Source organism: Aphelocoma coerulescens, chromosome 8 (assembly GCF_041296385.1).
Source record: "Aphelocoma coerulescens isolate FSJ_1873_10779 chromosome 8, UR_Acoe_1.0, whole genome shotgun sequence".
NCBI lineage: Eukaryota > Metazoa > Chordata > Aves > Passeriformes > Corvidae > Aphelocoma > Aphelocoma coerulescens.
The window spans coordinates 23,135,787-23,152,011 of NC_091022.1; the positions used below are offsets into that span (position 1 = coordinate 23,135,787).

General features: G+C 46.2%; 1 protein-coding gene across 1 annotated transcript in view; it reads left to right on the plus strand.

Moving 5' to 3' along the window:
• Positions 1 to 773: 773 nt before the first annotated feature.
• The window catches only part of RNF220 (ring finger protein 220), a 219,301-nt gene continuing 203,849 nt past the window's right edge, over positions 774 to 16,225 (plus strand). The window contains exons 1-2 of the mRNA XM_069023225.1: positions 774 to 816; positions 5,029 to 5,769. Of these exons, the coding sequence (XP_068879326.1) occupies positions 5,145 to 5,769 (625 nt within the window). The 5' untranslated portion in view covers positions 774 to 816; positions 5,029 to 5,144. The remainder of the gene's footprint in view (positions 817 to 5,028; positions 5,770 to 16,225) is intronic.

Genomic DNA, 16,225 nt, shown 5'->3' on the forward strand with positions numbered 1-16,225 from the left:
CTTCAGATCTAAATACATAAAAACCATCTGGTTGACCACAATGAAATCATTAGGAACTGTCTACTTAAAGAGTTGTATTGAATGCTTATCCTTCCACACAGGAAATGTGTATGGTAAGTGATTGTTGCAATAAATCCAAACAACTCTGGGCATCTTCGCGTTTGATGATCTTTGTAACTCGGGTTTTAAAGAGGAAGAAAAAGTGGAGGGGTGGAAAGGCGACTTAACGGGCTGTATGGAACGGGCTGGCGGTGCCCCCTCCCGTTGCCCTCCCCGGGAGTGAATAATTCCCGAGGCGGCAGGAGACGCGCGGCCCCGGCTGCGTCCCGATCGCCGCTTCCCGGCGGGACGTGCGGGGCCGGGCGGGAGCGAGCCGGGCCGGGCCGGACCGGGCCAAGCCGGGCCGGGCCGGGCCCTCAGCCCCGGCCCCGCCAAACACCTGTTTAATGCGCCGGCGGGGAGCGCGGAGCAGTGGGCTTGGCGGCGTCGGTAGGCTCCAGCCCGGGGCTCACCCCCGACGGATTTTATTTTATTTGGGTTCATTGAACAATCTCCTCGGGCGGGAGAGAAAAACCGGGAGCGGGAGGGAGAGGGAACGGCGAGCGAGTGCCAGCCCGGTTGGCCGCCCGCGGGGGGCGTGAGGGGCCGTGAGGGGCTGGTGCCCGGGGCCGGGGCGCGCCCGCCGCCCGCGCTGCCCGGCGGAGCGGGGCTTCCCCCGGAGCGGCGCCGTCCGCCCGCGGTTTTCGTTCGGATTTCGCCAAGTCGGAAGCGGGGCCGGGAATGCGGGCCGGGGGCGAAGCGGCAGCAAACCCATCGGTAGGCTGTGGGTTGGGTTTTTTTCCCCTTCTTTCTCTGTTTGCCTCTTCCCAAACCCTCGGCGCTTCCTCCCTCCGGCAGCCGCCGCCGCGGGAGCGCCCTCCAGGCCCGGGGGCTTTTCCCCGCGTTTTTTTATTAAAAAAAAAAAAAAAAAAAAGTAAAAGGGTTTTAATTTTTCTTTTTTTTTTTTAATTTTTTGAAGAAGAAGTTTACGGCCAAACAGAAGCGGGCGCAGTCCAGGTCCAGGGCCGGGACCGGGGCCGGAGCCACTCCGCCCGACCCCCGCCGCCACCTCCTCCGCTCACCGCGCTCCTAATTTTTTTTCCTTTTCCCCTTAAACCGGTTTCCACAGCAGCTGTCCGGGTGTGCGGCTGCAGTTGGCATATTTCACGCCTTGGAAAAAAAAATTAACTGTTTTTCCTTTGTATCTTAATCCAGTGATGAGAGCTCTCCTTTGTTGGCTTTCGAGCTTGCATTTGTTTTATTTATTATAAGGAAATCCAGTTTGGTTCAAATATATAATCCATTTGAGCACTTAAATCCCCAAACAGCTGGCATTATTTTGTTTTATAATCTTTGGCTTTTCTGCGCAGAGCATATTTCTAAATTCCTACTTGACATTTATGGGAAAAAACTTTTTAATGTAAATGGATATTGTAATTTTTTTTCCTGGGTATTTCCTAATTTACATGCATCATCAATTTTCCTGGATTTCCTAATGTTTTAATCTTTTTTTCCTCCCCTATAGCTTGTTAATTAATTTTTTTTTCCCCAAGAAAACTTTTTTTTTCCCTGGAGGGAGAAAGACGTTAATTTGCCCCATTACTTTAATCTCTGGCATTTGGAAATGGTTGAGAGACCACAAAAATGCAACCTGTTGTAGAAACCAGAGTGGTGTGTTTTATTTATTTTAATCGATAGCAGAGAGGTGATTTAGTAATAGGAACTCTGAGTAACATTTAGTAAAAGATTTGCAGATCTGGTGGCTGTGTATGGGGTGTGCATGTGCTTGCATATGAGCGCGTTTCTTTGCAGGCTGATTAGCAAGAGGGTTTTACACTTAAAACCAGTGGTCACTGCTGTTTTCTCCACTTGGTGGGTGTTTGTGATGCCTGATAAATGCAGCTCTGTCATGGCTTCTACTTTTATCAGACTTCCCTCTTAACTAATGCAGCACAGTGCTACAACCTTTGTAAGCACGGGATTCAAAACTAAGCCATAGAGAACTGATTACTACTTGTTCCTTGGTGAGAGATTTTTTTTTTTATGGTTCAGAGCTAAAGGCTCTTGCTACAATTTGCCTTGGTTGTGGCATATTTAGCCTCGTTATTAGGAACATGCACAATTACACAGGTAATTTCTGTACACCTTAAACAGGGTAGCTCCAAAAGCCAATAACTATGCATATAGGTAGCCATGGAAAAAATAATACTAAAAAAATCAGAGTTAGTTTTCAGTATGTTCATCTAGCCTTCATACTTGGTAGACAGTTTATGTAGCTTCCTAGATTGATCTCCACCCTCCCTCCCTCTACTCCTTGTTTAGTTAATTCAACAAAGACTTTTTGCAATCTGTTTGGAGTTTGTCTGATGCCGTGGAAAAGTAGCTGCTGATTTATTTGGTTGCTTTTCGATTTCTGTCTCTAGCCCGTCTTTTCTCCTCCTTTCAGCGGGGATGTCAGCTGTTATTACTTCCTATTGATCCCTTTGCAAAGTGAGAAGTGAACTAAAATTAATGTCAATTCCACTGCTCAGATCAATAGCTGGAGTTATTTTAATCTGGATTTGCGCGAGGTGCTAAATTAAAAAAAATCAGCATAGAGGCAGAAAAGTAGCAGCTCCTCACTCCACCTGTGCCCACTGCCTTCCCAGCACCCAAATGTTCCCTCCAGCTGATTACCCTGCAATCCATATTTTTTAATTAAGAAGGTCAGTTAGTTTTCTTATTTTTGGGTTCTGTATTTAAACCTATGACATTTTGACATTGGGAGTGTATTAACGATAGATTTTCATAATGACTGGTCCGCCGCAGCCTAATCTGTCCGTGTTGCTGGGGGGTGGGGAGGTGCTGGGCGAGAAGGGAGCAAGAGAGAACGAAAAAGGAAGTGGGAGCTGAAAAAAAATTAAATTTGGCTGGCTGAGATATTGTAATGTGTTGATTTATTCCCGGTGTAATGAAGTTTGCAAACGAATAAACGGCCATAGTGATTCACAGTATCCTACAGGAGTGTCAAGTGTTGCGGCCAGATTACTAATTTATGAAATACATTTAACGTAATGGTGTGAAAGCACAAGCAAAAATAGAAAAGCAGGCAGAGGTGGTTGCCTTTTTTTTTTCCCTGGAAATTTGTATTTTTCTGTGATTGCCCAGTTTTGCTTCCATGTTAATGATCTTTTTTTTCTGAGAACAGTGGCTTATTTGCATGCATCTCTTTGAATATATAATTGTGTGTGTGTGTGTATATATATATTTATATTTACATGGTTATATAAGCCCCCAACAACTCTAAATTTGCTAGTGGCTGCAGTTTTCTGACCTCCAGTTTTTGATCAGCCTCATGTGAAGCAGCAGAGCAAGTGTACCCAGCACTGCAGTGCTGACCAGGCTGCCCTTGGCATCCCTCACTCTTCCTCTCCCCCTTACTCTCTGTGGCAAGAACTCAACGAGAAAGTTATTTAAAATTTGGAAGAGAGCAAATCCGTTAATGCGAGATACATAATCTGGTAATTTAGCAATGATGTCTGTAAGGATGGGTGCCAAATGAGGAAGCAGAGAGATGATGTCCACTCATCTTCACAATTCATAACAGTCAGTGGAGCAGTGGGTACAGGATGGGAGAGAGGAAATGCTATCACTGAACTGCATTAAAGCCCCAGACTGGATTTCATACACTTTGTTAACCTAGGCTCCCTCATTCATGGAGTACAAAAGGCACTCCATTAGGGAGACACTCTTTCACTAAGTTTTATTTGAGATGTTTGACCCTCTGGATTTAAGAGGCACAATTTGTAACAGCTTTTTATTATTATATGATTTTTCTGGCCCTTTGAGCTCCAGCGGCTAGTATATTGTTTCAAAGTTATAGTCCTTGTATTTTAAGCTGGGTTGTGGGGCCTGAATGGCAGGCGGCGGAAGCTTAAAAGAAAAGGCATGAGATTGATTGGGGGAGAAAATAACAACACAAAAAGGCACTGCGAACTGGGGGAGATAGAGAAAGAAGGATTTTCCTTTCTTTCACCCTGGGAGGGGGTTGTGGCTGGGTGGGTGGCTGCAGCCAACCTGGGAGGCTCAGCAAGATGCGAGGCAGAAATTTTGTTAACATTTCCCTCTAAATGTTAATGGCACATCCAGGGCAGTTTACAAATCTACTTAAGAGTGAGTGCATTAGGAACTAAAATTACTGATCCATCCTCTCTTGTCCCCGACCCGAAAGGCAGACGCTTGCAGAGATCAGATGGCAGAAGCACCCATTATGATTTTAAGTATTGTCAGAGACGCCAGGCATTTTACTGGGGAAGTCTCTTCTCTTTTGGCTCACAGGGACCGTGTGTGCACGCGTGGGTGTTTGTGCTATACACACGCACCCGGACACAGCCACATTCCTACATTCCAATGGTGTGCATACATATGTATGATGGTATGGAGCACTGTGTGTGCAAGTATACATCTACCCATATGTACTGTGAGAGTGAGAGAAAATACCTGTCAGTTACGTACGTCTCAAGCATCGTGTACAATATAAGCGTGTGTGCTGGCTGATTTGGGTAACTATGTACAATGGATGTTTTTATATTGGTTATACACCCACAACCCCCAAGCAAATAGCAGGATGTGTGTACGTGGAGGCTTTCTTAAGTTTATTGCGGTTATATATATGTGCTGCTTGCCATATAAAATTCCAGTTATAATTTGGAGTTACTATGTCAATTTTAGACTGAACATTTTTTATTAGTGCATTATTAAATCTGCATGTTATTATGTTTGGTTTGCCTTTCATCCATCTGCACTGGATGATACCCTTTAACCTGGAGGGCCAGGGCCGACTCCAGTAGTGTGTGAAGTTGTCTATTGATTTTCTTGAATGAGAACAGTGGCGCATCTCCGGCCGGTGGCTTGTAACACATGTGGCCACCCTGCTGCTGGAGCATCCCAGAGCAACGAGTGCAGAAACCTAATTGGTTGTGTTTTCTTTCCCTTTCTGTTTCCTTGCAGTGTTCGAAGGGTGATGATGCTCCAGTAATTTTCCCCACTCCATTCCTAGGCATCGCTTTGCTTTCCTTCCAGGGAAGATCGTTCTGCTTGTGATCCTGCTGAGGAAAGAGACTCCGATGGACTTACACCGGGCAGCGTTCAAGATGGAGAACTCACCCTATCTCCCCAACCCACTGGCCTCCCCAGCACTGATGGTTCTCGCCTCCACTGCCGAAGCCAGCCGCGATGCTTCCATTCCCTGCCAGCAGCCAAGGCCTTTTGGGGTCCCCGTGTCAGCAGATAAGGACGTGCATATTCCCTTTACCAATGGCTCATATACTTTTGCCTCCATGTATCACCGCCAAGGCGGGGTGCCGGGAGCATTTGCAAACCGTGACTTTCCTCCATCCTTGCTTCACCTCCACCCCCAGTTTGCACCCCCCAACCTGGACTGCACCCCGATCAGTATGTTGAACCACAGCGGCGTCGGGGCTTTCCGCCCCTTTGCATCTACTGAAGACCGGGAGAGCTACCAGTCAGCTTTTACCCCGGCCAAGCGCCTGAAAAACTGCCATGACACTGACTCACCCCATCTGCGCTTCTCGGACACTGATGGGAAGGAGTACGAGTTTGGCACCCAGCTCCCCTCCAGCTCCCCTGGCTCCCTCAAAGTTGATGATACAGGAAAGAAGATCTTTGCTGTTTCTGGCCTCATTTCTGACCGTGAGACCTCATCCAGTCCCGAAGACCGAAGTGACAGATGTAAGTACCTCTGTTGACTTGGTGGCTCTTTAACTGTGCCTTGTTGAGATACTCAACAGGTGATTGTCCCGCAGTGCTGTGAGACTTACTGGAGGCACAGGCAAAGCAGCCTTTCCTGCCTGCTGAGCTCAGCCATGCAATACTGCCTTGTTCTTCCAAAAGGACATTGACAGATTTTAAGGTGAGGTGCTCTTGAAGGAAACTCGCCTTCCAGCAAACAGCTGGAGAGGCGATGTTGGCCATGCAGAAAGCTGTCCGTGCACCAGTGTGAGGCTGTGGGTGCTGGTACATGTATGTATGTAAACAGGGATGCAGTTGGAATGTGTAGCCAGGAACTTCCCCAAACCTTGCAGCAAGCATGTGTCCCCTGCTTCTTCAGGTGTTCTTTCTGACCTTTTCTTCATGCACACCATTCTTAGAGCAAATGCATTACTGACTGTCAGGATTCATGCCTCAGGTTAGGACAAAAGTTCCTTTTCTTCTGGTTAACTCAAGAATATTTTTGGCCACTGAGCTCCCTCTTTAAGACAAACACAAATTGTTCTTACAGTTCAATAAGCTGTTGCATCACGTGCTTTCTCTGAGTATTTCCCCCATTTTGGTGCCCACTGAAAGGTGATGTGCCTTTTTGCAGGCCAGTGATTGGACTAAAGGAACCCAGTCCACTTGTTCATGACTAACTCCCTGTTCCCCCATCACCTTGTCCCTTGTGGTGTTGCCTACACGTAGGGGCAGAGCTGTCCTTCATGAAAGGCAGGCTTCTAGGTTTGCAGAGCTGGGAGGTGATGCACAATGGGGAGTGGTCTGGGGGCAACAGAGCATGGTGCCCCAAGGAGGAGTGCTAACTTACGATCAGAGTTTTTTCTGTAAGCCCAGACATGTAATCAAGGAGTGAGTGGTTTGCTTTTCACATGGGCTCCTTTGTTCTGCTGAATTTTATTCATAGAAAACAACTTTATTATTGTTGTTGTTATTATTACTACTTTTATTTTAAAACAAAAACCTACTGCACCATTGCTTCCTCTCCCTTTCAGATGTGATTTTTCTTCTCCCCTTTATGATACTGAGGAGAGTAATAGAGACATTGTGGCTCTCTCTCCCCTGTCGGCGCTGCTTCTTCAGGCTGTCTCCTTGAATTAGGCACTGTGCTAACTTACCGGCGCTAAAAGACATCTGCCTAAACCCAGCGTACCTTTTCAATAAAAGTCATCATAAAATCAACCTGCCTTTTAAATCCATCGCTCTTTGGTTTTGAAATATGCTGCAAGTGTGTCTTTTATTGTCTGCGTTTGCGAGGGTAGGACAATTCCCACTGAAGGCAGGAGCCGTGTATTTCTTGCAGTACCAGTGTGATCTCCTGTGTCTCTCCCCCCTCTCCTTCTGATCCACCCCCGACTGTGCTACTTTTTGTGCCGTAAGCTCCTTTCATTGTTCAGCATCTCCTTTCTCTCCTTTTGGGTCCATAGGGGAAGTAACTGTAGGTGGGAGCACGTGTGGATGTGTGGAAGCTGGTAATATAATTATCCATGGGGGAGGCAGGTGAGATGGCAAGGCTTAGAGACATCTTTGTTGATGCTCTTTCCCTTATCAATATAACCTGGCTGTGAAAATGAAGCTTGCTCGAAAGAGTACTCTGAGAGATAGCAGCAGAGGAGAGAGTCCGCTGGCTAAATGAATTTAGAGCACATCAGCTGCTATGGATCTTGCTGGCAAAATCCTGTCAGATACCCCATTTAAAGAAGTAAATCTGTTAAATGAATTAGACCACATGGAGCACAGCTGCGGACAGACAGACGCATCCACATCCATCGCTGTGCCTTGCCTCTGCCAAGAGCGTGTGCCGAACGTGGGTCCTCTCCTTCGGGGAGCAGACAGGGCTTTGCACAGATGCAGGCAGGGTGACACCAGCTGCCAGCGCTGCTGCCAGTGCCGCTGCCAGTGCCATGGCAGGGGACTTGCCAGGGAAACGAAGCAGAACAAAAACTTTGCAGATAGCTTGGAAAACTTGGGCAGAAGTGGAAGGTGTTTTGTTGTATTGTTTTTGTTACCATGTTCAATGTCTTCAAGACGCTTTTCTGCACGGTAGAGCTGAGCAAATGCAACATCCCTGATACTTCATTGACATTAAAATTCTTCTGTAGCTACCAGGATGATGTACACTAAATATGTCTGTTGGCTCTATATCATATTCCCATCACATATGGATACTGCACCATGGAAATTTCGCTCCATTAAGATGGCAAGTTTATTTGGTGTGTGCATACACACGTATGGGTGTGTTTGCTGGAGGCTGAGAGCGAGTGGTGGAGCTTTTAGAGGATCCTAATGGTCTTTGATGCTGACCATCAGAAAACAGAAACTTCTGAAGTGAAAAACTCAAGAGATCACAGTTTGCAGATAGAATGGTGATACTCTTTTGCATTAACATTTGCAGATATATTTTTGGAGTTTCTGTAGAAATGTGTCCTTTGGGAGGTTTGTTGTCTCTGAGAAGTTTTGTGGATTCCTTGTGTAACTGTTATGTATATCCCTTCGTAAAAGCTGCCTACTTGTGCTCCTTCTGGAGCAGGTAGGTGGCTGTAGCTTCAAGGTAAAAATGTAATTAGGCTTTTCTACAACTGCAAGCAAAAATTGTAAAATTTTCATAGATCAGCAACACTTTTCCATATCTAACAGGTGCTTTTCATGTTTGCAAAGCTTCACCATTTCGGTGGATTTTTCAGATTGCTGAAAGGATTTGTATTACATGGAAGCTGAATTACTGTGATTGCCCTGCGTAGTATTCTGTTCCACTGCACAAGAGCCCTTTTTGAATAGATCATTAAAATATTTATTTTATCTGATAGCTTAAAGGGTGATTTTCTAGAGAAAGTTCCCCCCCCCCTTTTTTTTCTTAATAAAATTTAATAAAATTTAATAAAACTGAGTTTTAATTTCCCTGAAAAATAGGTTTTTGCTTGGAAGATTTTGCAAGAAAAGAAGGATCAAAGTGAGACATTTTCACATTAAGGAGTGTTTGGAAGGTGTGTGTTTAGTCCTCTGTGTCATGGGAGGAAAGTCTCAGCCTGTTTTCGCCAGTGGAAGAAATTTGCAGAATTCAATAAAATTATTTGGGATATTTGCTGGTGTATTTCAGATTAGCACCTGGTCCCGTAAGAGATGTGTTTGTGCAGGAGAGGTTTCTCAGCCTTTTGCATGAACCTTTTCTTACTTTTAAAGCAGGATGTTGCTTGGACCCATACCCTGCATCCCACAAAAGGACAGCATTTTTGGGGTGCTTTTGTTAATCACTCTTTGTTAATCAGCAAATTGGGCTGAGATGTCTGCATTTAGGTTAGTTGTCTCTTGCTGTAAAATGTGAGTATTCAGGACATCCGGAGCGATGGAGTGTGCAGGGAGCATGTGGAAAAGTGGAGTCTTTCCAGGGATAAGCAGACATACCGTGCACTGGATGGGCCCTTTCCCTTAGGTGCTTACTGAGAAAAATAATGCCATTTGTTAGAGTTTAGGAGCTTCTTGTAAAGCATGTGTTAAAGGCACTGGAAGACATATTTTATGGGTTTGCTTTAATAAGCGTACAATAATTGAGATTCCTAGAAGGACTGGAAATAAATGGCATGTTCCTTTCTGCAAAAGAGATCTATAGCCCTATTTTAAAATCAGGGGGAAAAAAGAAAGATTCCTAGTTTTTTACTTCTAATAAAATCTGTCTCAGTGTCCTTCTGTACCCGGTTCCTGTGGCATTGCTTTCTCACAAAGTAACAGGCAGAGGTCGGTGCCGAAGCTGGGACCTCCTGGCAAAGAGCTGGACCTTCTCAGAGCAGAGACCTCTGCCATCCCCATGGGGTTGCCCATGCCCCCAGCCTCCCTGAAACCACAGAAGATTGTTTCCCATGACTGTCTGCTGCTTGGTCTCCATCACATGTTGTCCGTGGCTTCTTGTGGAGCACAGACCAGTGTGTGAAGGTGATCCTTTTCATCCTGGTCACTGATTCAGTTTCCATCCTCTGGCCAGAGTCTGGCTCTCCAAGTCTGTTTCCCTGCTCCTGCTGGTGGCTCTTGCCCAGCTCCTGCTGTGCCCAGGGGATGAACATTTGAGTTGGGAGCAGGTTGGGATCCTTGCTCTTCCCTTGGGTCTGCTGAGTGTAGTAGGAGTGATTCTATTAACATTATTTTGATTATTACTATTTTTGATAATCATATTTCACCTTGGACATAGTTTGTGCTGCAACTGGTTTCTTTTCTGCAGGAGAAGTTGTATGATGTATTCATGAGTTCTTTGGGGTTTGTTCATTCCACTTTGGGGTTTTAAAGAGCATCTCTAGCATGCAGTTAGTTTTCCTTTTGAAACAACTGGTTTGTTATCGATGAAATGTAAACTGCACCTCAGGTGATGGACATCAGGGCTATGATGATCACAGCATGAATTCTTGAATAACATGGTGCTTTGGAAATCAGATCAAGGGCTTTTTGTGCCGTCACCCACCTGCTCAGACATGTGTGTTGGGATTTATGTTATGACCTGTGTAGAGAGCTGTGTGTGACTATGTACATGTGCTGTGGGGAAGAAGGTTTATTTTTTGTGGCGGAACAATAGATTGGAGGGGGAATGCATGTGTCCACATGTCCATTGCTCACAACTCTTCCTGCTGGGATGCACCACTTCCAAGGCTGGTAAAATTTGGGGTCTAACATGAGGTGATGCTTTGTTGCTAATGATAATCAGCCATGACCATGGGAAATTGCAAGCTTACCTCTGCTTGTGAAATAATGAAATAAATTGAGTGGAATGTTTCTTTCTGTCGTGCAGTCCCCTGCATAATGTAGGAGTGAAGAAGCAGCAGTGGAATTTTGGAAGGGCTGGGCAGGCAGATGGGCAATAGCAGTAGCAGGGATGACGACCATGCATCCATCCCTGTTGCTCCACCAAATACTCACCATCCTCGTGGAGTAAAGTGTACTGCATGGAGGGAGGTCTTGGAGCACGCAGCAGTCACCTCCTTTTCCTGCTTTTCTGGCAACAGCCTTCCCTCTCTCTCTGCAAACGGTTGCCGAGACTCCTTTCCATGCTGTTCGGCTTAATTGTCTTGTCGGGATAAAGAAATGTTTGAACAGTTAAAAGTGGGGAAGGGCTGGATGGGAGCAGCCCCTGCCGGCTGTGGGGCCATCTGGCCTCCCTTGGATCTGCCGGTCTCCAGTTTATATTTCTCTTTCTGTTATTTGGGGCTATCTGGTGCACTCAGAATACCTAATCACCATGGTGAGGGGAGGGATAGGGTTGCCTCCCCCGGCCTCCCCTTCCCATCAATTGTCATGCAGAGCCCGGCCGGGCACTGCTCCTCGCAGCCCTCATTTGCTGTCCTCGCCCGCTCTCGGCAGAAGGATGGCTTTTAATTGATCGTTTGAGGGGGAGGGCTGGGGCTGTTTTCTCCTCCAAAATGTTTCCCCGTGCAGCCGCTGCCATCCGGCCAGCCTTCACGTCATCTCTGCCATGCCAGAGATGCCTCGTGTCTTCTCTCTTCATTTCTGGACGCCCCGGGAGCTGGTGTCAGGGCTTGTAACCACTGTCCTCAGAGTGCTGAGCAACACCAAAATGCTACATTTATCCATCTCCGGCTGGAGAGATGGGCATGGATGCAGTAAATATTGATTGCTCCTCTTTGCCCTGTGTGCCTGGATGCTGGCAGGAGGGTACTTACTCTACAATTGCAGGGAAACCCCCCCACCTTGCTCGGTATTTCCCATCAAAACCACGGCCTCCCAACCACTGGCCAAACCTTGCTTTTCGAGAAGGAATGAATCACATTAAATCTTCAGCCCCATCGATCAGGCTCGACTGCTGTCAGAGGATTGCGGCAGGAGAAGTGCAGGCAGACTTGGTGGCTGCCGTGCTGTGCTGGGGATCGGGAATCCTGACCTCGGGCATGGCTTGGAGTCACAGTTTCCCGATCCCTAACAGGGGAGTAGTGATACCTCCCTCACAGCGGAGTGTGCCGCTTTGATATCTTCTGACAGAAGACACTAGGCAAGGGCAAAGTATTAGTATTATTAATATAGTACAGTTAGTAGAATATTATGAACTATTATAAATCATTACTACTAAACTACAGTTATTAAAGGAAATGACCAAAGTGCACTTCGTGAGCCAGGATCTCTGACAGTTAAAACATTGTTTTATTATTTTACTTGCTAACTTGCAAAATTCAAGAGTTAGCAACAGTTTCCTGGTTGATTGGTGGTGATTGCGTAAGGAATTGGGAGAAGCAGGGGGGAAGGTGAACATTTCAGGAGGGAGAGAATAAGCATTAGTGCCTCTGTGATTTATTTTTCTTTTCTTGATATTTTGAAGGTCTTGAAAGAAAGAGACATACTCAGGCATGGGCCTAATCCTGCTCTGCAGGAGTGAAAGTGTTCAAGGCAACAAGGTCTTAATGTTTCTGGAATTCCCCAATGAAAAAAATAGAAGTGAAGGTGCTTGTGAATCGCTGCTGGTTGTTATTTGTTTGATATCATTTAGACAAGTCCCATTAAATGCTAGCAGCAGATTCATTTTTTTCTCTTTGTTTGCCTTCCAAGGAGTAGAAAACAGACATAATTATATTTTACGTGAGACTGTAAGATTTCCTCTCATCTCTTTTTTCTGGCTAATATCTGCAGCTATAAAATAAATTATTTTTGTGCATACATGGTGCTAGACTGAGGTAAATAACTGTCATCTAAAATCTGTCTAACCTTAATCTGCATCAGGAGCACTATAGGGAACTGTACCCATTTGTATAATATTAAACTTTATTTTTATTATGGATTTCTAATGCAAATTCATAGTGGGAACAAAGTTGTTTCCTTTTAATATCGTAATCCAAGAAAAGCAGCCATTGATAGCAAATTGTGACAATTTTTATCCTGTGGTTCCTGTCACTGGTGGTCTTCTATCATGTCAATGTGCTTGATAGCCTGTGAATGTTTCACCTCTCTTCTTCAGGGCGGAATAGCAGATTTGGGGACTTTTGAGGACATTTTTCAGCTATGCAGAGCAATTGAAATTCTTCAGAAATAATGGATTTCTATTTTGGAAATATAATACAGGATTGGATTCCTGTACAGCATCCTCTGAAAAAGGGCATGTGCATCTTTGTAGATCTATACATGTAAGCTGTGACTTTCTCCCCTTTCATGCAGCATCGCTGTTTGCCTGCCTGGCTTTGCTGGCCTGAGTATAGAAACTCGTGGTTGTCAGACATTTGGGACAAATTCATCACCCTGAATTCAGGTTTTTTTTACCACTGAATTATATTCCTGTTGTTGGTCAGGTATTGGGTATTTGCTGGCCAGATTGGCCGCTGTTCTCTGGGACTCAGCCCTCGAGTCAAGGAAAGCACTGGCTGAAGAAGTACTGCTGAGTTTGGTACTATCTGTATCTGTCCATTTCTTCCTTGTTCTGTCTTTTAAAAACATGAGGGTGGTTGTGATAAGCTGGGAGTTTTTCTTAGCCGTCACTTTCTTCTCTCCTTCGACCATTTGCTGGTGTCTTGAATTGCGGCAGTGCCCTGAGCAACAGAAGAGGGGGAAAAACAACGTTGGGGAGGAGCAAGACAAGGAGAGATTTATTGTCTTAAATGCAGATAACATGGGAGGGAGTCCTGGTGACAGCAAAACTGCTTGTGGAGTTCAGGTGTGGGACACTTCCCTCGTGTTTTTCCTCATTTGGGGCATGGTTTCTAATCAGTATCACTTTTAACATCTTCCCCTTTTGCTAACTTCAGGCTGAGAACAGCTTTCTCACTGAACTGCAGAGCAAGAATATGTTTTGTGCTTTTTCTTGTGAATCCTGGACTGCTCTGAAGTGGGAAAGGAAGGCACCAGGTGTCTCTGCATACCCCTAAAAGGAAGAGCTGGCAACTGTGTCCTTGGTATCCCCTAGCAGCACTGATTCTTAAGAACTGTCTCTCACCAGAATAACCACATTAAATTTTCAGTTTAGGAGAACCCAAGAGCTTTTGCACATGAGCTTTTTGCAGGTGCAATCCTTCAGTGTTACCTGGGCTTTCTAGATGTGCAGTGCCACAGTCCTGGACAGGGTGAGGCTGGCAGGACACATCCAGCTGCAGCTGCTGGGCTGGCATGGCTGGCTCCCCGAGCATGGGCTTGTTCTTTGGGAGGCAGGTGAATGCCTCCTGGCACTTGTATGAAAACTGAATCAGAAGGCACTGGGACAAGCAGCTGGGGTGAAGGCTCCCTGTGACAGCCTGCCCAAAAGCAACTGGCTTTGTAAACAGAGCAACAAGTAAAAGAGCACTGCCCTGAAGGACCCATTTCTTTCTACTGGGATTTTTGGCACTTTGATTTAAATTAAGGTATTTTTGATTAAAAAGGACTCAACCTTTTAATCTGATTTTTATATTGTTTCCCGGCGCTTTAGGAAACAACTTGCAAAGCCATTTAGAATGTGGAATTGTCTGTCCTGTAGCATCCCTCGCTATCAGGACTCATAGGATAATCATCCCTCATAGCAGAGAGCCTGCTTTGGCAGTTGGGCAGGGATGAGAAGAGACCTGGTACCACCAGATCACAGCTCTGCCTTGTTCTCCAGCCTGGCTGTTCAGGGGGATGCTCCACAAAATTCCCTACCGGAGGCCCCATGTGAGCCCCCATGTTGTTCAGGAGGTGATGTGAGGGTGTTTGTGAGTGAGAGAGGAGGACAGTGAATGGCACCCTGGGTGCTGCACCTCTGGCTGGGTAAGTGAAAGCCTTATCAGGGTGGCCTGGCCGTGCTGCAGCAGAGCTGCCCCGCACCCAGCCCAACCTTTGGCCAATGCAGGCTAGAGGGAACCTTGTCTCCTTGTCACTGTTTGCAGTGTGAGGAATCTCACAAGGTCCATCTCACGATGGCTGTAGATGGGTGGAAATCCTGGGAGTTGGATATCAGTGCAGGTCAGAGGGATCCAGACTCTGCAGCACCATCAGGGGAGCTGCAGAAACTCGCTTCCTTCCCTTGTTTATTCTTCTGATTGCAAACCAGCCTCACTTCATATTTCCAGCACTATAGGTGGGAGGGAGATAAGCCTCTAGCAAAGTCCTTAGCCAGGGTGACAGCTTTTACCTCCTGAGCGCTTGTCTTCAGCCTCCCTGAGGAGGTAGCTTGACCACTGGCTTTTTTTTTTTTGCTGGGGAGATGAAGGAGCAATCAGTGACCTGGATGACCCTGTGCTGTGCAGGAGCAGAGGAACTTAATGGTTACAATCAAAAAGTTGCCAGCCTGAGTGGATTCATACGTCAGGAGGTGCCCCTTAGATGAGAGAAGGGGAGAATGGGCAGCCAGACTCTTACAACCCTGCTTCTTTGCCCTCAGATTTACACTTTGCTCAGCATACAGCCTGTACAGGACAGCTGGTGTTGTTGCTGCCAGCTCTGCTCCTGGGGATTGGTTGCTGCCGTCTGTGCTGCTCCTTCTTTTCTGCATATTTGGGTTCATGCACAAAAGTGTTTCTCCCAAAGAGCTGATTACGGAAGAGGGGAGGTGACGGGCAGCCTGCCTTCACTCGAGATTTGGGGCTAATGTGTTCAGGGAAGCTGTATGGAAGGCACTGGGACATTAGTGCGGGAAGCAGGGCGTCTGCAGACCAGAAATTTAATGTCAGCAAGAGGTGTTTGAGAGAGTGTGAAGTAGAAAAATGCTACAAGTTATTTCTGTCTTAATTTGGCCAATGTGTTGTGTCCAGTCCCACATTTGATCCAGGACTGAAATAAGTATGATGATATTTGGATCAGGACTAGGATATACTGGAAAAAGTAAGCCATGAAAGTCTGCAGATCTCTGTCTCCACTAGCCAGAAGTAATGTTCCCACCATCTCATTATTTTCCCCTCTTAAAATGAAAACAATGCGTTAAGTGTGGAAACAGGGGAGGATTGTATTAGAGCAAGACAGAGCTGGGAAGAGAGAACTTGCATTGGCCTCACTCGCGTGTAACAGAGATGTCGTGGGTGTAGGAGCCTGGGGAAGCTGTGTATGGCGTGGTCCAGAGCAGCCCCCAGGTTTATGGCACATCTCAAGGAAGAAAGAACCTTAAACAAACAAACAAAAAAGCTTCACCCGTGGTCATCTCTTCAGGAACACTGTGAGGACCCAGTGTGTATCTCCCACCTGGGCGCCCAGCCTGGGGCATGGGCACGTGCTGGTGAAGGTTGGGGAAGGTTATGATGTCAATGAGAAACATCTGTATGTGCGTTCTCCCAGATGTTGCCAGTTGTGTCTGGGTTGTTAGCTGCACCTGGGCTAAGAAGAAAAAGAAACCCCTGGGTGGTGTGATGGATTTTGCAGAGCCTGGGAGGAGAAGGCAGTTAGACACCACTTGCTGATAGTCTCTCTGCTATGTACTCAGGTGGCTCACTGACATTTGGGTGATCCAGGACCCACATTTTTCTGCATCTAAGGAAATGTGTCATCAACTCGTCAC